The sequence below is a fragment of the Leuresthes tenuis genome, unplaced genomic scaffold (genome assembly GCF_036924035.1).
Source record: "Leuresthes tenuis unplaced genomic scaffold, fLeuTen1.0.hap1 SCAF_22, whole genome shotgun sequence".
Lineage (NCBI taxonomy): Eukaryota > Metazoa > Chordata > Actinopteri > Atheriniformes > Atherinopsidae > Leuresthes > Leuresthes tenuis.
Genome location: NW_027325376.1, coordinates 12,737,580 through 12,759,096, shown reverse-complemented (window position 1 = coordinate 12,759,096; position 21,517 = coordinate 12,737,580). Strand labels below are relative to the sequence as shown.

Genomic DNA, 21,517 nt, shown 5'->3' with positions numbered 1-21,517 from the left:
CAGTTTCAAGATTCAGCTAAAAAGTGATTCTGGGTGAGATCCTTTTGAGAGGTCCATGCTGCGACTGTCTCTGGCTTGAGTCAGAGTCAGGGCAAACTGTCACCATTGTTTACTTTGAGCCCTTATAAAGTCAGAAGGGTCCTGTTCTGGTTTTCCCCAATACTCTCATGAGAGGCTCCGTTGTTTGTTCAGCTTAGCACTAAGCTATTAATACATTTACTTAAATTTATGGCACAGGTCTGTGGAAAGAGGGGCTGAGAAAACTCCCCCAAAATGCTTTCGTGGACAAAGGTTGTTGTAAATTTCTCTTCTTTGATGTAGAAATCCCCCATCTGGTATTTCCACACTGACCATCCCCACAAAAGAATGTTGCTGTCATTTAAAGTATTAAGTTTGTATTAAATTCCACACTTGAGTTCACAACACTGTACTCTATACTTCTGTCTTTCTCTACCCTTTCTTTGTCATGGATCTTACCTTACTCCTACCCTTTTATCTCTCTATCTATTTCCCTTTTTCCTCTTTGCCTCTTCTTGTCTAGGCAAAGACATCCTGAGGGAGACAATTAAGTTCATGTACACAGACTGGGCGGACAGAGACAATGGCGACATGCGAAGAAAGACTCTGTTAGCTCTGTTTACAGATCACCAGTGGGTGGCACCAGCCGTTGCCACTGCCAAACTTCACGCTGAATTTCAGTCTCCAGTTTATTTTTACACATTTTACCACCACTGCCAAACAGAGACGCGACCCGAATGGGCTGATGCTGCCCATGGAGATGAGATACCATATGTGTTTGGTGTGCCCATGATCGGTGCCACAGACCTCTTTCCGTGCAACTTCTCAAAGAATGATGTGATGTTGAGTGCTGTGGTCATGACTTACTGGACCAACTTTGCCAAAACTGGGTAGGCCTCATTCCAAATTCTCTCATTTCTTTTATTTATTCGTTTATACATACATATGTATGCATATATGCTCTGAGGTGCAACTCAGTGGTTATCCTGCCAGTGTAGGACTTATTTGTGGCAGGGTCAGAGTGACTTTTTAAAGATTTTCTTACACTTTTGAGGAGATAGACAAATCTCTGTCTGAATAGAGTTTTTAAAAGTTTAGCTTCCTGTCTTGAGTTTGATTGAAGTTGATTGATAAAAACTTTTGGGACTGATTTATTAATTCTTTTGAATTTGATTTAGAAATTTGATTTATGTCAATTTCTTTTATTTCTCCCTGTGCTTCACCAGTGACCCCAACCTGCCAGTCCCTCAGGACACCAAGTTCATTCACACCAAGCCAAACCGCTTTGAAGAGGTCATCTGGACCAAGTTCAACTCAAAGGACAAGCAGTACCTTCACATCGGCTTAAAACCTCGTGTTAGAGACAATTACAGGGCCAATAAGGTGGCCTTCTGGCTGGAATTAGTCCCCCATCTTCATAGTCTACACGAGGTCTTCCCCACCACTACCCGCTTGCCGCCAGGCCCTGGCCCAGGCACCGTCAGACCCGGGCCCAGAACTTCAGGTCCTCTTACCACTCGTCACCCCTACCCGACCTTTCCCTCTGAACCTGAGCCTGAGGGCTCAGAGCGTCCACACCAGGACCTCTTTCCCGGAGACACCCGTGACTACTCCACCGAACTGAGTGTGACAGTTGCTGTGGGAGCCTCATTACTGTTCCTCAACATCTTGGCATTTGCTGCCCTTTACTACAAGCGCGACAAGCGGCACGAGATGCGACGGCATCGACTATCACCCCAGCGGGGCGGCCCTGCCAATGACCTGGCTCACAGCCAGGAGGAGGAGATCATGTCCCTGCAGATGAAGCACTCAGAGCATGATCCTCACCACGACATGGAGCCCCTCCGGCCCCACGACATTCTAAGACCCGCCTGCCCACCTGACTACACACTGGCGCTGCGCCGTGCCCCCGACGATGTTCCGTTGATGACACCAAACACCATCACCATGATCCCTAGTACCATCACTAGCATGCAGCCTCTTCATGCCTTTAACACTTTCCCGTCCACCGGTCACAACAACACCCTGCCCCACCCCCACTCCACCACCAGGGTATAGTAAGGACCCTGACACAGCGCCAGCTAAAGACCAGGAATACTGGCTCTCATTCTGATATAGAAGGAAGGCCTCTTGATGTGGGCCTTTACTCTGTTCTCTTATTCTCTTGTTTCTCCAAAAGCGAGTCCATATCCTCCATTGTGTGCTGTACAGCTTAGCAGCTCCCTCCACTGGTGGTATGGTGAGATAGGTCAACTGCACGGGAGCAGATGATAAGTTTGGGAGTGACTTGAATCTTTCAAAGTACTGTTTCCAACAAGGGTCTGCTGTTTCCAAACTAATGGCCTCTAAAAATCGTCAAAGGGACAAATGTTTTTTGCCCCTTGTTTTATCTTTTTTACTTTGATGTCATCTCTTTTTGTGTCCCTCTGGTGTGTTGTGTGGACATTTCTTTCTCTTTTTTCACATCTGTGTCTTATTGTTGCTTTGTTCTCTCATTTCACATGTAACTCTCAATCTTTGCAAGGCTCCTTTGCTCTAAGGAGTCACAATGTACTGAGCTGGAGAAGGCCTACTGTACACACCGGAGACACAAAGCTATGAAAACACTGAAACCTGATATCTCATTCTACCAGCATTCTTGGTGCCAAGTGAGTATTACTAAGTTTGCTTTCTCATCAAGAGGGAAGAAAACCCAGAGAGTGTTCCTATTTACTGTCAACTAACAGAGGTCGTGTTATCCCATGACGAAGTGCCATTTTATTTTTATTTTATTCATCTTGTTTTTTTTCTTTTTTTTCAAGCATTTGTTTGATTGTTGTTTTATTGTGGAAAGATTTTTTGCTGAAAATATAGATATTGAGAAATGATATATATAGTTCTATATAAATGTGTACAAAGGAGAAAGTATATAAGTGGGTTTTCTCAGTGGGGATCTATGCATGAATTATTTTTTAGAGATGAAGAAGGGGGTAAAGGACGCCAAATCAGTCAAAGCACGTTTCCCAAATCTTTTCAAATCTTATCTGCCCACCTAAAAACTTGGGATTTTTCTCTCACACATTTAAAGCCTCACAGAAATTCCTGCAGTCGACTTAACAAATCACCAATGCCTTCCTGCGGTCATTTTGAAAAAGAAAATTGAAGACAAATTGAAGAATATGTTGCAGCTAGACCAACAACTTTGATCATACTCCCCCTTTCCAGGCTCTTCTTCATGATGTTATTCACAAGTGTATTTCCTATGAGTAAGCCCATCTTACATTTGCTACTTTTGCTTCCTTTGGTCAGTTTTAGGTTACTTGAAATCCGATGTTGTCGCTTGCTTGTACAAAATTATTTTTGTATTCTTGTGAGACAAAGCAGGGACCGGCAGCCTCTGCTCCTCTACGTGCACTGTCCTACGTGCACTGTTCTCCTCCTGTCTGCCGCCTATTTCCACTCCATGTTTTGTTTGATGTGTGCCTATGAGAGAAAGTGTGTGTTTGTGTGTGTATAAGTCATCAGACATCTTTAACAAAAAGTTGTATCCTTGTTAGCCAACGATGAGATAGACAGGCAGACAGGTAGGTTTACCTCCAACATCAGCTTCTTTCTGCTACTTACCCATACACATACTCACCGTTTCATCCCCACTCACTCCCTCACGTCTCCTCTGTCCTTTACTACAGGAAAACCTGACTGTACTCTGTCATGTCTATTCCACAGAAGTCCTTATCTCAGTTAAACCCAATATTCACATCACATGCAAGGGTTAGTTCACCTAACTGGTGACGTTTCATGAGCTCACTGGTTCAGACTTAAACTACAAGCACACTGGTGGGCATTTCCAACCTGCGGTTCAGAGCTGCAAGATGACATTTTTATCTTCACAATATTGTAAAAGTGATGCAGTTTTTGTCTGCTGTTTCTGATTGTGCTCTTTTCATTTGGGTAGGAATATACAATATCACAGTTCAGCTATGCCCTCCACTGCTTCCCAAATTAAGATGTCAAACAAGGATCATGGGTAAAACTCTGATAATACAGTATGTTAACTGAACTGTTGTTTGAGTCCACAGGAACTCATGGTGGCTTACGAACAGTGTGGGAGTGATTAGTAACTTTTGCTGTCTTTGCTTGTGCTTTAGCTTTAGTCTGTTTATTTTCTTTTTTATTACTGCTTAAAGGAGTGTTGGGGGGGGGTTAGGGACTGGAAGGGGAATTGTATAATCGGCTGCTCCCGTCATTTTCTAAGTCTACTGTAAGGGAAATGTGCACAATGTAAATCACAAAACATCTGATGTGGGTAAGCTGGGGTTGGACAAATGATTTGAAACAGTTGATGGACAGAAATGCAAGAAAGTCTTCTTCACATGCTGCGAGGAAGACTTAGGAGGAGATGGGAAAAAGACTCACAGCCGTAAAGTTTGAAATGAGAAGCAGAAGAGAGAACAAACTGATCACAAGAAAATAAGGACATTCAAAGATGTGGCTGACTTTCTGCCAACAGAGTTTGGCAGAGGAATACCTTGCAAGTATGTCCATATGAACCCTTTTGTACTCACTCCTGTGGAAAGGAGGCGGTAAGAGGTTGTGAAACCAATTTCACCACAACATGGCTACAGTGATGCCAACGGAGGTGAGAACAAAAAACAAGGTATTCAGCTTCGGCCTGTTCCTTTTCCTGGGCTGTTTTCTAAGCTAACACTGGAGGGCGCCATTGTAGCAGATTTAATGTAGTCAAACTACTCTGAGAACAAAGAATAGAGAACCTGGTGGCAGGATGGAGGACTGACACAACATCTGGATGAGGATCAAATCTGTACATTTTTAAATGTAACAAGCAAACAGACAAAATATTTGTAAATATTAAGTTTCTTGTTTGTTTTTTGTTTGTTTGGGTTTTTTGAGTGAATGAATGCTTATTTTGTGACAACAAAAGACAACAGGTGCAGTTTGCAAAAAAAGGGCCACTTTATTGACATTTTTCATCAGTTTTCATGAAATAAAAAAAAATTACACTTGTTTTTTTTATCTTCATCTCATATTGCCCATCATCCCGTGGGCACCCTGTAGCATCATGGTTCTTGATAATGGAAGTCACTGTAGCAGAACTCACAACAACCCACAACAGCGGGCCTAAGATACTGCAGTCAGCACTGTGAGCTTCTGAGTCATATAATTTTTAGAAATTTTGAAAAATGTTGTTTAAAACTGATCAGCTACTGGGAATCATGTGTCCCCTTTTTTTTTTTTACACTTTTTGCCAGCTGTTATTGTAAAAGTGATCCAGGCATACACCTGATGAGTCTGTGCTGCATGAGGAGTGTGACTTCAGAGTATTTCTGTAAATATCTCAGAGGCTAAAAACAGCTTTACAATGCAGTGAGTTCTGGTCAGAGCATAAACCACGAACAAGTGCAGTCATCCAATGTTAGCTCACTTACATGTAGCAGTGTCTTTATGTAGCCACTTAATTGCATTTTTGGTTTGCACGAGGGCTTTAATACCATAAGATGCCTCTGATATCACAGCTCTGTCCAACCTTTAGATTCCAGCCACTATGTTGTGTTGTTATGGAGGTTCTGTTTCTCCTACAGTAATATGACGTAGCAGAAAACAGTTTAATGTCCCAAACACTAGATCGATGGATGGAGCAAATATTTCTGTGAAGTGATAAAGTGCGTTCGACTATATTCATGTAAACACATCTTTGCAGGCCTCACTGGATTTAGGTCTATGCTTATTCAAACATGCTCACAGGTTTTGGTTCAACAAACCAAGAGATGACGCATCTAATTGATCTTAGAAACCTTGAATCAGCACATCATGAACACAGCCACACAAATACACTCAGCCCCATAAACCCTCAGCTTGGTCTCCGCTGCAAATCTGCACCTGTTGTCTGGTTTTTACATTCTATGTTGAATTCAGAAACCCAAGACTTGACATGAAAAAAAAAAACAGCTAAATAATGGGATTTGAAAAAAAAAAAAAGTGATTACAAAAAAGTAAAGTAAAAAATATATAAATAAATGAGGTGATGATATTTCTGTTATTTTAGAAGTTATTATACACTGTATGCTGTGATTCTGATCTGGGAAACATTAAAGACATTCATAGCCAGATTGCAGATTTTGTCCCTTTTATTTAATCACTTAACAGAAACATGTGATGACTGATCTTTTTTTAATAAACTCATTTAAAATATAAGGAAATCAGATGTTTGGATGGAATCCGATGCTGAAATGATTCATATTTCCCTCATACAAGACAGATATACAGATTTAGAAAACAAATAACAAAGAATCAGATTTATTAAGTATTGTCACCATGTAACTTCTGCCATTTAGTTGCTTTGATTAACTGCACACACATGTCAAATGATAAGATACTGAAATACACCCTTTACAGAAACCATAAGTGTATGTGTCACCTTAAATGTCCTTCTTTCCTTTTTAAAATGCTGATTTTGGTTTCAACCACTTTTTAAAAGTACAGGTTCGTGGAAAGAGCTGTTAAAAAAAATCCAAGTGCTTCGAGAAGGATTAATTTGCTAATTGAGAAATAATTTTAGCAATGCAAATACAGAGAAAACAAGTTCACATTGTTCCAAAAAATAAAAAAAATGTATGAATGAATGTATCACCCTTGCTTAAACAGGACAAGGAGAAAGACGGGTGCTTCAAAAACAGTTAACTCAATATCTAAAACAAACTTGCTCAGCCATAGTACGGATGGCTGATTTTTCCTTCTGATACTTCTTGTAACACAAAAAAACACCATAGAAACACATCAATAGGGTAGAAAAGTAGATATTTAGCAGAGGGGGATCGCAGTTATTATAGACACTTGGAGAGTCACTTTTATTTACTTATTTTTAAGACTGTTGAAGGGATTGGTTGCTGAGGTTACGAATGAACAAATGTGTTGTTTTTGCCTAAATTAATCTTAATGTATTTTAAAACTGCTCCTGCTGCACTGTCACTGTTCTTAGTTATACCACAAAAGCAAATTTTCTGCAGGCCGAGCGTTTTACTCTATCGTCCCGTGAGACTGCTGTTTACATGAATTGAACAGTACAGCTGTGACGTAATTTCAACATGTGACGTTCATTTAAGTTCCTGCGCTGCTGCCACAGCTGTCTGTGATGTCATTGGCTCAGTCTTTGCCAGGTTACAAATGCAAAACCCAAAGGAAATTTAATTTACGTTTCCACTCTGCTACACTTCCAACTTTCTAACAGTATGTCAACTGCAAGACGTTGGGGCAAAGAGAGTGTGGGAAGACATGTAGCACAGGGCCACAGGCTGGGACTTAAACCCGGGTCAGCCGCATTGAGAGACTACAACATCTGTACATGAACTAATGCCATGATTAATGCAGAACAATAAATTAGCTCTCAACATTTTTGTTTTTGCTGTTTAATGTGTTCTTACTGACATTTATATTCTGACATCAGTAACACTATGCAATTGAGAAATGGCATTTTTTTTTTGGCACAATTACCACCAAATTTTGTTTTTTAATTCTAGTTTATGAAAAGACAACCATTGAGCAAAAGTGTTACTCGTACTCATGATATGACTCAGAATTTGCAACATTAAAAATAGCGTTCTGTCAATATTATAAAAGACCTTCCAAATGCAAAGATCTTGTTTACAGAGGAGATTGTTTCAAATGAAGAGGCCTCCTGTGAAAGTCGACTCCATGCTGCCTCTTAATTATTACCCCTATTTGTTGCACATAAAAAAAGCAAAATATAGGGACTCAACTCATATCAAAATATAATCAGGTCCTTTTACTTGTTTCTCTGATATTAAATTTTCATTTATGCTCTTTTGACCATAAAAAAACATTCTACGTTTTTCTACTTTTGCTTCCTTTGCATATTTTAACACACATATACAAATATTTGGCATCAGACCCGTGAAACGTCATCAAACGCATTAGTTATTCTAAATTCTTCACGTACTGTGATTCAGACACAGACTGATTCAGTCGATCAGACCACACCAGCAGAACTATCTTTTTGCATGAGTATTTTACATTAGATATGTGAACTAAAACAAAATAAGAAGAAAGAAGAAAAAAAACTGTAAATGATGAAACTGTAGTTTCAAACATAATCAACATTTTTGTGTAATATGTGATGATATCACTGACAAGAAAAATAAATGCAAATGTTGGATTCATCATAGAAACAAAACTGTCCATAAAAGCTCCTAAAACAAAAGAAACAAAAGCTAACAAAACATGAAACTTTCTTTTATCACCAAATCTCTGTGGTATCATAATACCAGAATCAGTAGTTCTAAAACTAGAATTTTCTATGCTTTTCTTTAAAGAGTAGGTATTACTCATCTTAAACACTGTGTTTATTCCTTTTGGCATATTTAATATAAAATTAAAATAAAAAAGTACCTCTAAGTACCTCTACCTATTAAAAGTAACTTTAGAGGAGAATAAGCTTTTTTTTTACTTTGTGTTGAAAGACTTTTGAATGCTTTCTTTTGCCTGTGTCTCAGTGATATTTCTCCATGATGAAGGAATGTCAGCCTTCTCTGCCTTGTATGCTTTGGCAAAGTCATGGTGGTATGTTTTCATCACATATTTCCAGTAGTCTGACGCATCAAGGCTTACATCAGGAGGGATTCCCCAGTCTGAGAAAATTTCCTTATATCGCTTGTAAGGATGCAATTTTTTTTTTGTTTCATTGCAACTAAATCCTATGTCAGAGTTCACAAGAGAGGAGCATATATCAGTGACAAGTTTTTCTCCACTACTGGACCTCCAATTACCAAAGCCCTGTGGTCGATGCAGTGAAGCAAAGTGCTCGCTGTGACCTTTTCCTCCTGCCTCACATGGGACATTGCAGAATGGACACTGTTTGCCACAACCAATCACTCTGTTGAAAAGCTCAGCCTGAGGCTTTACGTGGAGTTGAGTTAGTTTCGTTTGGATGTCGTTTTCTTTAAACTCTTCTCTCAGAGTGTGTTCCAGCTCTTTTAAACACCCTTTGAGTGAATGTGCAAACGGCTCCGTGTCGGCATTGTTCAGGACCATTAAAGCACAAAGAGCCTCCTGGGAAATGACCAATTTATCACTGAGCTCTTTGCAGATGTCTTCTACAAATGTCTTCAGGTTGCCATTCTTTTTTGTTTCTGCCTCTTTGATAGCACCATCTATATTGTTGATGATTGACAGATGCCGTTTGTCCACAAACCCTTCTATTGTAACCCCATCTGAGAAACACTCCACAATTTGGTCCAATATCCATGATTTAACATAATCCTCATATGAGTTAATGTAGTCCAGGTAGTTTTTGAAGTTACCCTTTGAAAGCAAATCCAGTAGAATTGAATACTGGAAGGACATTCGTGTGCTGAACTGCTGCTTTGTCAGCATTTCATCAATGATATCAAGACCCAAAGAACGGTTGACAAATTCTTCAACAGCAGGCTTCAGACATTTGTTGGTGAATTCTTCAGCCTTCTTCTGGCACTGGTCTCGTTCATTGAACAAGTCTTTGAAATCTTCCTGGAACTTGTCCTTGTTTTGATTGAGACAAGTGTGAGTATCATTCACATGTAGAAACTCTTCATTCATTTTCTGAAACTCTCTGGCTGCAGATCCACAGATGTGCTGCTTTAGAGAAACCTCAAACTCAATGTCTGTGCCAACATTTCTATCGGTTTGCAGCCTCTCATCGATGATGTGAAGGATCTCCTGAATGTAAGTATCATGGTAGTTGGTTTGTCTTTTCAATTTCTCATCTACAGAGTTGTTGCAAGCAGCTATGATGCTCTCAGCCAAACTTTGTCTGGCCTTTACCAGATCTGTTAAGCTGAACAAACTTCTAATTGTCTGCACAAATTTTTCACTCAAACCATCAGCTGTGTATTTGAAAGGCTTCAACCCACAATCTCTCAGATTTGTCGTGCTCATCAGTTCACATGCATGACTCCCCTTGTGTGATAAATTTGCTCTCAGACAGTGAGACACGCTGGTGAAAACATCTGTGGCTTTTTGTTTTGAGACAGACAGTTTTTTCAGTGTTTGACTCCACATCTTATCAAACTCTTTGTCCAGCTCTCTGTCTGTCATCTGGACTTTTTTCTGTCGACATTCTTCAATTAATGCACACACTGCTTTTTCTATTTCTTTTGTGTGGTTTTCCTTGATTTGATCGAGTTCTGTCATTCCTCGTCTGATGTCAGCTGCTGCTGTGAGCTGGTTACTTATGGAGCGCTCCAGTTCTCTTCGAAGACTCTTTGCACTGTTTGAGAATTCCTCTCTGTATCCTTCAACCAGATAGACATGACCCTCTGTTTGCTTGAAGTATTCCTTCAGCTTGTCAAGGATCTTTTTCTCCCCTTGGCACAGCACAGTGACAGCTTCACTTTTTAACTGAGAGAGGAATTCTGTCATGTCAGATATGTCAGGGTTTTCAGCAACTGTGCCAAAATTTTTAATTCTTGTCTCTTGATTGGTTACCCAGGTGTACATTTCTTTTTTGAACTCCCGCTCCCATTTGTTGAACTCTGTGCAGAGCCTGATGTATGCATCAGCCACGAGGCTGTTTCTGAAGCTGAAGATGAAGTTTTCATGCTTTACTGCGTTCAACAGGCTGGTCATCCACTCTCTAAACTCCAGGATATTGTTAGCAGATGACTGACACTTTCCCAGTTGTTGGATGATGTTTTTCTTCAGCTCATACACAGCCTCACTGTATCCTGCATTGACTGGTGCCATTGGTGGGTTTCCATTCCAGAGTCCTGGAACGTAGCAGTTCCCAGTGTCTGCACTGTACTCCATCACATCAGTGAAGCTCTTGTTCTCATCTTTCTTTTCCATTTTGGCTGCTGCTTGGGTCATCTCATTCAGCTGTTGTAAGAGCAGTTTCCTGTCTCGTAGGTTCTTCTCATGGGCTGAAACATCAGAAACGTTCTGGTGGACAAATTGACATTTAGGCTTTTTTCCCACCTCTTTCATCCTGAGAAAAGCATGCACCACGATCTGCAGGATGTCCTTCATTTCTGTTGAATTCTCCATTGCAACATTGATAATGGTGATATCACTCAACCCCACAACAAGTGTTGCGAGCTCATTATCATGTTCATGGCTGTTATCCAGCTGTGCGAGCTCCGGTGACTTTAAGCCCTCAGTGTCGATGATCACCATGAAGTCACAGTTGAGAACTGTTTTCACGTCTTCATTGACTTTGATGAGCAGCATGAAGGCACCTCGAGTACATCGACCACTGCTGACTGCGAACTGCACTCCAAACATGTTGTTAAGCAGAGTGGACTTTCCTGTGCTCTGGACTCCAAGAACTGTGACAACCAGTATCTTGTTCTTTGAAGACGCCGAGTCATTGAGCTGAGAGAGAACGTCACTCACCCATCTGAGAGGTATGTTGGAAGCATCTCCATCTACAAGCTCCAGAGGAAATCCATCCAGTAACAGCTGTGCACAGAGTTTGGGGAGATGTTGCAGTTGTTGACGTGATTGATATGTTTCTGGAAGAGAAAGTGAAGCTTCATAGATCTGACCCATTTCACGAAAGAAGTGTTCAGTCCCCAGTGAGCTGTTGGAAAGTTGTCTGTCAATTTCTTTGATCTCTTCTTTGTTCTCTGAATCTTTGCACTTTTCTTTGTACAGCTTCCTGAGTCCAGACAGTTTAATACGAGACACGTTATCCAGGTTCATTCTCATCCATTTCAGGAAATAACGCCTCTCTGCTCCTTGGCTGGATATCGCATTGATGAAGCAACTCATAGCTGATGACATGTCATAAGAGTTCTGCTTTTTCCTCAGTTGTTCCCTCTGCTCCTGAAGATTACTCTTGTACTGTTCTATGTTTTCAGAACCAACTTTCCGAAGCCGAAATTCTTCCTTCTCTAAGCAAGTCAGATCCTTCCATATTTGTCCTTGCAGAGGAAGCTGAGCTTCTTTGTATTTAAGCATGTCTTCAATTTCTGCAGTGATGGTATCTGCGTTTTTCTTTCCAGCCTGGCACTCAGGAGAGTCTTCATCAACCAAGATTCCCAGTTCATGGGCAATGTTGACCATCTGCTCTATTGGCATCTTCATCTTTGAGTTCTCAACAACATCACTGACAGTTTTCCTCAAACACTGGACAAAGTCTGCATCATTTGTTTGTTTCGTCTTTATAAGGATGTTGGTTTTTTTCAAACCTAACTTCATTGCTATTTTTTTTAGAGCATCTAAACTGAAGTGTTTGCTTTGATGGTTGCCGACCAAGAAGATCTGTGCTTTGTGGTTTTGGTTTGTAAGGATCTCACATTCAGGGTCCAAATGGTCAAAAAACACAAAAACTGCTGCAGAGGTCTGACACAGAAAGGAATATTGTGCCTCAAATGAAGAAATGTCACCATGAATGTTAGCTATAGCAACTGGCTCAACAAAAATGTCCATGTTTGTGTTCCCACAAGGAAGGTACCAGGTAATTTCAGTCAGTCCATTGGATATTTTTCTTGGACTGTCTCCACACTCCATGTCACGATGAACAAAGGCATCATGGTTCTGCTCAGAACTGCTCAGAAGCTTATTGAGGATCTGTGATTTGGACAAGGAGCACTCACCCAGTCTCACAAAAGAGACCATTGGAAGTTCAGAATGAACAATTCTTTCTTCAATGAACCCTTTGGATTCTAAAAGATACTGAGGTCTGTACTTCTTAACAATGTCTCTCATGGCCCACAGCATGAGTGTGCACTGTTTTGTGTCACAGTTGGGAAGCAGCAGAGGCACAGAGAACTGACACATAGACATTTTTAGTGCCATTTCTTGCTGTACAAAACCATCAGAACACAGAAAGAGAGCAGTGATAATGTCGAGAGGGTTTATCATGTCATCTGTGTTTGAACTGTTGAAAAGATCATCAAAATCTACCTCTGTTGTCCCAGATTCATCCTCGCAGTTTGACTCACATATTGATGAACACTTTACTTTCCTAGCTGTCACATTAACCATCATCAATTTCTTAAGAAAATACCAAGGGATGTCCGATTTACACTTGAGAGGTGTATCCGTAATGGTTTTCTCATCAATCTCAAGCAGCTTGCTGAGTGAAAGCTTCTCAGTGCCATGCTGCTTCAACCCAATGTCCTCCAGAAGACTCTCCAGGTCTGTCTCTGTAGAAATAAAGACAGCTGTTAGAAAAGCCATTGCGGGAGTAGACTTGCAAAATGGCAGCTTATAATGATTGTTGAGGGGGGAAAAAAACTCCAACATTACAATTTCTCTTTTTCCCAACAAACAGATCGCTTGTGTTTTTGTCAGAAAGGAATCGTATGAAAAAACTTTAAAAACCACATAACTTACAAACATAACAGGAATCAAATATGGGATAAAAGGTACACTATACATACCACCATTTATAGTGTGGTATCCTGCCACTTATCTTGAAAGTAATTTATCGTGTTTTGTCATTTGTATCAGTACTTTAAAGATAAGATACTTGCAGAAAATGCTGAGTATGCTGATGGATAGAAAAATTAAAAGGTGAATCTGATTCAAAAAGAAAAAGAACTTCTTTCTTTAGAGCTGACCCAGATGCATTTGAATGGACTTTTCAGAGCTTTTTTAGTTGTTTGTTACTAAACAAGAATTTATATGTTGTAATGGTGGACTGTGTCATAGAGACGGTTCACATTTAGTGCTAACATAAGTCCTGGGTGGTTTGATCACAGCACTAAATGGATGTATTCACGTTTGCCATTACAGTGCGTCTTCACATGTGTCCTGAGTGGCCACCTGTGATCAGATCAAATAAACATGAAGCCTACGTCACACAATCAGCTCAGCAACAGCACGTGCAGAACAAAATAGAAAGAAGCTGCTGAAGGCCAATGTTACTCGGACTAAGAGCCACACGATCGTCTGCATACCTGACATGGTTCGCCAGTAAATTACCAACCATGCACCCAGTCTGACAATCATTCAGGTGTCTGTACAGATTATCTATAATCTGAATAAAAAGAACTGGGGATAAAATCGCCTCTTGTCCGGCACCATTGCCAACCTGAGGAATTATTTCAAGAACTTTTGACAAGATGTTGGATCAAGCAATGGGCTTGTAATTATCTGAACTACCCACTCTACCGGCTTTGTCTTTGATAAGTGACACTAACAAAGCAGACAGGATTGAATGTGGTCAGAAGCTATGAAAAATAAAGCCAGTGAAAGACATGGCCAGCAGAAGGGCTATGGTACCGATGGCATATTGAAAGTGTTCAGCAGACATATGATCTAAACCACTTGCTTTGTTATCAGCCAGCTTAGTTACTGCTTAAACACTTGATTTAACATAAACACAATTTTATCATCAACCTCAATATTTCCTTCCTTATACAAGTCCCTTTTAACACAATTAAATGAGGAGCTATCATGCTGACATTATTCAATAATATTGTCTGTTCCAGAGCTCCCACCTGTAGTGCATGGTGGAGACATTATGCATTTGTTAAGAATTCTCACTTCTTTCCAAAAATCAGAATAACTTAGTTATTACTCAGTTTACCTGCTATTGCCCATGACTTAGAAAGAGCAATGACACACAGCTGCACAAGCTTCAGTGTGATGCTCGCCTATCAACTTGTTCCAGACTGAACTTTTCATCTTTACAGTTAGCATCATTGTACTTAATAGCATCTGTGGGCAAACATTCCACTTTTCTTTGTTTTTTGTATTAATCTCTAAAGCTGTAGCACGTCTGTTCGATCACCATTTATCGGCAGTCCAGCTGGTATCCACCTCATGGTTCAGCTGTTGCCACCTCATGCAAGATGCTCATACACTGTATTGTAGCTGTACCTTGTAGCTGTATTCGGAAACTTTACAGATATTTTTGTTCTGTGTCTCCACTAGCTCAATGTCTATGTTCATTCTGTTTGAGAAATCGAAAAAACAAATTACTCAACTTTACAGCTCATACAATGAAGGAGAAGAGATATCCATCATAAATTCCCAGAGTGGATATAGTTAAGTTTTTATAACAGAAACTGGTCTAAAAAAAAAATGTGTGAACGTGCTCACTAGAATTGGATTCCACAATAATAAATTCTAGTAGTCCCCCTTTTATCTTGAAAATAATGTTTATGAATGTATAAACAATACATGACATGTGCTCTGGATTTATTTTCTTTGTGTATGAGTAAATATACAGATGAGATATTATCACACTAAACCTGGGCTGTTTTGTTTGATTATTTATCATTCCCAACACTTGTTTCCAACCCTCAAAATGTGCCTTTCTAGTGTCTTCAGTTGGAGTAGATGGATGAGATATTTCACTCTGGAGCAAATAGATGTCCAGATAGACAGGGTGACATGTCGTTGTTCAAGCCACTAGCAAGGCTGACAATAAGATGCAACACAAAAGGTGAAGCTGTTCTCTGTTGTCTCGGGTCTTGAGTTTTTTATCACGATAGTTTTTAGCTGTCACCATACCTGGCTCATTGCTTTTACCTGAGGAAACACTGGAGAGTTTTGCCCTGGTTGATGCAAGGACACTTGGTCGAGTCTTCTCCCAGGTAAACCCTACAACCTGCCTTTTAGACACAATTCCTTCACCATTTTTTAAAACATTTTATGGATTCTTTGAGGAACAGCTTTTAAACATTGTGAATTGCTCTCTCCAGACGGGTGTCTTCCCACCTCTTTTAAAACAGCGGTGGTGAAGCCCCTTCTGAAGAAGACCCAAACATTCTTAACAATTTGTATCCAACTTACCATTTTGAAGTAAAATATTAGAAAAGATTTTTTTTAACTAAGTAAATGATTTTTTTAACATGAACAACATTTTGGAGAAGTATAAATCTGGTTTTAGAAGGAACCACAGTACTGAGACTGCCCTTTTAAAGATTTTGAATGATACCAGGTGCAACTTAGATAACCATAAACTCATAGTCCTGGTACCACTGGATCTTATCGCCGCCTTCGATACAGTAGACCATCACATTTTATTTAACAGACTGAGGAACCTGGTCGGCCTCTCTGGTACTGTTTAACTGGTTTGCTTCTTACTTCACAGATCGATACTTCTTTGTAATTATGGATACATGTTCTTCAGGAACCCATGACATCAAGTGTGGGATTCCCCAGGGGTCAATTTTAGGTCCAATTCTTTTTAATCTTTACAGGCTTGCCCTTGGGGGTGTCATCAGGAGGCACGGCATCAGCTTTCATAATTATGCTGACGATACGAAACTGTACATTGCCGTGTCTCCTGATGAACAGGGCCACGTGATGCCCTTTTTAACTGCATTTTAGATATCAAGTCATGGATGACAGCAAACTTCCTACAGCTTAACCAGGACAAAACTTAGGTTTTAGTCATTGGTCCTGAAGGCCAGAGAGAGAAACTTTTAACAAAATTACAAGATCTTAAACCATCAAAAACTGTAAAAAATCTGGGCGTGATTTTTGACTCTGAGCTTAGAAGACCCTGAGGTCTTCCGGCACTGGCCTTTTAACCATACCACGTGTTCAATTGAAAACACACAGGGAGGCGGCTTTTAGTTATTATGGCCCCCGATTGTGAACCAGCCTGCCAGAGTATCTCAGGGCCGCAGAGACTGTTGTTTTTAAAAAGAGGCTGAAGACTCACCTTTTTAAATCAGGCTTTTATTTGATTTTATTGATTTACTTTATTCCTTTCACTTTTGTTCTATATTATTTTAATTATATGTTTTAACTTCATGTTTTAGTTAGACGTTTTTAACTATATGAGCTGAAAAGCATTTGATCTATGTTGTTCATTTTACACCTTTTTATCTTATTTTACTGCTTTAGTCTTTCATTTTTGATTAGTTTACTCTGTAATCCACAGAAGAGTCAGATTAGAACATTTAACAAAGATTAGATCCATAAACTGACAATCGTGGTCACTATATCCTTTTTCCCCTCCTTTTTCAAATCTGGGTTTGTTTTGGTTCTTTTTCAGTTATCAATTCATCTTTTTTGACTTACTTGTTTTGACAGCAGTAGTAGCTGGTTTGCTTGTTGTCCCAGTTTTCAGTTGTGCAGAAACACTGATGGAGTAACACACCCCTGGCCTCAGGCTGCTGAACGTTACACTGTTTGCGTCTGTTGTTAACTCTTGCACAGTTTCTCCTTCAATGCTGCATAACACAATGAAGCTCTCCACCTCACCCGCAGGGGGCTCCCACTGGAGAGACAGTGAGTCACTCCTGATATTAGAGACTGTTATCAGCACAGGAGGGGCGGGCTCTGTGAGAGAAACGAAAATTAAAGTTTAATTCTAAGAAAAATGAGAAAGACCCGCTCACTCTATTCATTAACATGTAAAAGGTGTTCAACAGTCAATTATTTAAAGTGTGTTTAGCTGTAAAACCACCAGAGATCAGATTTACCTGTAAATACAGATACAGAGGTGGCTTCGCTCTGATTGCCACTCTCTGTGATCCTTTTGATGCTGAACTTATACTCGGTCCCAGGATTGAGTCCCTTAACATCTGCAAAGTCGTCATCTTCAGTGATGACGCTGTCTCTGTGTGTCTCACTGGTGTAATCTATGTGGAGTTTACATCTAACAGAGGAGCCACTGGGTGCAAAACTAAGAGAAACAGTCTGATCGCCAACATGGAGAACTGTCACTTCTGCTGGTGGAGGAATATCTGAAGAAAAATCAGAAACAAAATACTCTCCATGTCTTCACATTAAAGGATGTTTTATTTGTAAAAATATCTTGTGGCTGCACTCATTCATACTTACAGTCAGGCTGCTGTGAGACAGAAGTGTTTCCTTCCTCACAGGGAAGCTCAGCTATGATATCTGATGCATCAAAGACCTCCTTGATAAATGAGACAAATATTCACCACAAGTCAAACCAGTCAATCTGCAAGATATTCTGTTCATGTGTTCTGTTGTCTACTCCTAAATTTTCATGCCATAATTCTTCTCTTACATCTTCTTCATCGGAGCTTTCCATTGTTGCAGATAAACTCTCAGTCACCTCGTCACACTTGGTCCAGATTACTCAAACTTCTTCGGAGTAAATGTAACAGAAAACAAGAATGACAACAAAAAAAGTTAATCTTATATTCTGATACAGCTACAGTACAGCCGTCCCGTATAGTACGAGAGTAATCAGCCTGGAATAAACAAAGGACTAAATTTACAAGACGTGCACAAATGATCAAAGGACTAGTGACTTACCTTCATAAGAAATATCTTACAACAGCAAAAATATGTCATTGTTTGTCCAAGTTTGTATAAACTAAACGTTAAACTGACTCAACTTTAGTCTGATTATAAAGTACCACGCTTCCTTGCAACTGCCAGTAAAATGCTTCAGCCGTTCCTTTTATCCTGATGGGTGCAGTCACTTTCCCTTTAATTTCCCAGAAACAGCATGGATAACTAGGCCACGAGAAAATGAAACTTAACTACACATAGTTGGGACCAAAGAACTTGCAAATGTGCAACAAGGTCTCAGGCTGAAAACCGTGTGGTCTGTGAGCTAATATCGTTTTGACAGCTAAAAGATTAAATCAAAGTAACTCTGCAGCTTTTTAGATTTCTGTAGTTTTTTTCTGGTTTAAACCTCATCGTCAGATACATTTTCATATGAAAAGAGCACTCGTGTTTTTTTGGAGGGAACAGTTATATGTTTGATATTCACCTTTTCTATTTTAAACAAAAGTGAATCAAAATCACTGTATGACTGAATAAAAACAGAACGCATAATAAATTGGCTGGATTATGTTAAATGAACCTGTTTGACCTCTAAATTAGCTGAACATAGACCTGAACTTTGCGCGATGGCAGACGAATGTGTCATTAAACCGTGTCAATAATTAGTCAGAAGTTGGCAGTACGAAGTGCTATAGCAGTGCTGCTATCTCTAACTGTGTATCTGCTTTATATATCATGTTTTGAACATCAAACAACAGGCAACTTCTTGCAACGGCACTTATGTAGGGAGTACGCACAAAATATCTGTATATGAGTAATTATTGTAAGTTAAGTACGTGCAGTTTCTCAGGTGCAGTTGGTCCAGAGCATCACTGTATTTTCCTATTTTCTATGAACATGAGCACACATATATGTGTGTGAGCCAGTTGCTGTTCAAGTTTGTGTCTGTTCCTAATAACAGCTTGTTGCATTTATGTGTGTGTATATATAAAAATACATGCATGTGTGTGTGTGTGTGTGTGTGTGTGTGTGTATTGGCTAATGTTGTGGACTCCTAATTACGACCTAGTTACTGATTGTTCTGAGGGCATAACGTGAGTAAAAGTGAGAGAACTATGCAGCCGTCCTTATGATAAGCAACTGCGATAGTTTGTTCATTACAGGTTCATTCCTGTTGTTAAATCAGTGAAATATTCCTCTTTACCTTTGTATATTATGGTATATTGTATCGTTGGAGCCCACTGTTAATTGTATCTGAGACTATACCTGTGAAAACTGTGATCTCTTTTTCGCTTCGCTAATGTCACTGTTTACAGCTTCTATGCATTTATTCCAGCCTTTTTTTGTACTGAAACAGCAGTTTTGCTCATCGATTCACATGGTGAAATGTCCCTGATTGACCAATAGATGCCAGTGTTTTTCCACAAAAACTACCCTGATTTGATTGAGTGTTGCAGGTAAGCTTATGCAAATTGTTTGTTTCAATTTATATTAAACAATGTATCGTTTAATTTTCCTCTTTTAGACCACACCTATATGTCTTGCATCCACATCAATTTCGGAAATACTTTTGATCGGCCCTGTAAAGTGCATTCTTCTTCCAGAAGTGTTCTCATGAGAAGACACCAAACACACCAGAGGCTCACCATACAGTCCTTTTCCCATTACTCGGTTTAATGGTGTGGTTGGAAATGTGCAACTAAATCTCAGGCAGTTGGCTGTTGATGAGGAAGAGGAGAAGTAATTCTGTTATTAGAGGGCCTTGGTTTGATCATAAATTTCACATCCTGTTGAGGGGCAAGATTCTTAGCCTGACAATAATCCCACTTTGCTCCTACGTGTTATGTCATATGACTTGTAAGAGAGGATTTGGATGCATGTGTAATACATGGTCAGAAAACAGATATCGAGAGAAGCTCGCATGACAACATCAATATCTGTTTGTATTATGGCTTTTCATTGATGTCTTAAATGTCACTTTCTCTCTGAAGACATCATCTGGAGGGCCATGAATCACTTTTTTTTGCTCATTTTGCTCAGTGGGTTACATATGGATAAGTGGCACTGATTAGTAAAGATACATGGTGATATTTATCTAATCAATGCTAATATTTTTCTCACTTTAGTTAGCTTTTATCAGCTAGATCTGCACAGTTAGCCCACATTTACCTGTGCAACATTACTATACACTATGTTTGTTCAAGTCTCTCGTTAACTAAATACTAAAAGTGACAAAAGCAAAACACATATTTTAGTGATTACCTCTTTATCAGGGTAATTTAAATGACACAACACTTTTGCTAAAATTCCTATGAAACAAAGTTCAATTAGATGAAACAAATATAAAACTGATATTAATCTAGTTGTTTCATTATCACTCGTTCTGTATGTTGCATGGTTACAGGTTCCTGTACTCTGCTTTGATGAGGGGCTTCAGAGTTAGTGTTTGTATTTGTTTTCACACAGCCTCAGAAGTACTCTCAGTGTGTCGGATGAAAAATTGTTTTTTCAACTTAGAGTTCTTCGAAATGTGTTCTCTGACTCCTTTCACTGTAAAGCACTGTTCAATATGAGGACATTTTGTCACTTTTCCAGCCTTTTCAGGGTTTCTTTACCAACACATGAGATGCATATCTTTAGCAGATTATAAAAGCTTAAAACACGAGTACAACTTCCACTCATCATCAGTATTATTGTGATCTTACTTGTTACTGTGAATGTTATATTTTGATGGGTGCAGTCTTATGAGATTATATCATGATAGCCCTGACAGGGGCTCATGTGGTAGTTGTGATGGGCTTATGAAGAAAAAAGTTCAGCATTGTTTCTTTTTTTTATTCCAATCTTTCTCTGCCAGAGACTGAAGACTCATTTGAAGAATGTAGCATCTTGATGAAAATAAGTTTGACATTTTTTCTTCAAGCTAAACTACACTTCCTGCTTGGGTCACACACTTTGGGTGTGGCTCCCAAATGTTGGAACAAACTTTTGAAGTCCTGTACTTGTAACATGTGCAAAGTTTTAACGACAAGTGCTTATTTCTCACCTCAGATTTATTCAGAAACAGATTTCAGTGGATGGCTGAGGTGAAATAAAAGAGAGATGTAGCATAGATAAACATAGACACAAAGATTGAAAATCTAAGATGTTTGCTGAGAAAAATCAGCATCGTGAGTTGTTACTTTCACGCTACAAACTGATTTTTTGACAGTTTTATGTTGTATTTATCTTTATTTTGAGAATTTGTAGCAAAAGTAGATTCCGGTGGATTTTTTTTTTTTACTTTTTGCCCCTTGAACTTTGAATAGTTCAAATAAATTTAATCTAATTATTT

The 21,517-nt window shown here is 39.4% G+C and overlaps 3 protein-coding genes across 4 annotated transcripts in view; 1 reads left to right on the top strand and 2 right to left on the bottom strand.

Annotated features, from left to right (window-relative positions):
• Window positions 1-5,800, top strand: part of nlgn2a (neuroligin 2a) — a 184,232-nt gene extending 178,432 nt beyond the window's left edge. The window contains exons 10-11 of the mRNA XM_072375980.1: window positions 542-908; window positions 1,245-5,800. Coding sequence (XP_072232081.1) covers window positions 542-908; window positions 1,245-2,076 — 1,199 coding nt within the window. The 3' untranslated portion in view covers window positions 2,077-5,800. The remainder of the gene's footprint in view (window positions 1-541; window positions 909-1,244) is intronic.
• epoa (erythropoietin a) overlaps window positions 1-21,517 on the bottom strand; it is a 153,995-nt gene that overhangs the window by 72,506 nt on the left and 59,972 nt on the right. The gene's annotated exons all lie outside the window — the stretch shown is intronic.
• LOC140281880 (interferon-induced very large GTPase 1-like) lies at window positions 8,462-18,390 on the bottom strand. Of its 2 annotated transcripts, none has more exons than XM_072376382.1 (6): window positions 18,205-18,390; window positions 17,954-18,033; window positions 17,761-17,839; window positions 17,400-17,663; window positions 16,996-17,256; window positions 8,462-13,157 (listed from the first exon to the last, which is right to left on the bottom strand). In XM_072376382.1, the coding sequence occupies exons 2-6, from the start codon at window positions 17,975-17,977 to the stop codon at window positions 8,476-8,478; spliced, it is 5,310 nt and encodes a 1,769-aa protein (XP_072232483.1). In that variant the 5' UTR covers window positions 17,978-18,033; window positions 18,205-18,390; the 3' UTR covers window positions 8,462-8,475. The 2 variants fall into 2 exon arrangements, with proteins under 2 accessions (XP_072232483.1, XP_072232484.1); XM_072376383.1 differs by having other exon boundaries at window positions 17,954-18,030.

Bases quoted from the DNA above. Each gene is read 5' to 3' on its own strand.
- LOC140281880 (XM_072376382.1), bottom strand. From the start codon at position 17,977: ATGGAAAGCTCCGATGAAGAAGAT. The intron at 17,257-17,399 runs GTAAATCTGATC...TTTCTCTCACAG, and splicing joins CTCTGTATCTGTATTTACAG to AGCCCGCCCCTCCTGTGCTG. The intron at 13,158-16,995 runs GTAAGTCAAAAA...TTATTTCTACAG, and splicing joins TACTACTGCTGTCAAAACAA to AGACAGACCTGGAGAGTCTT.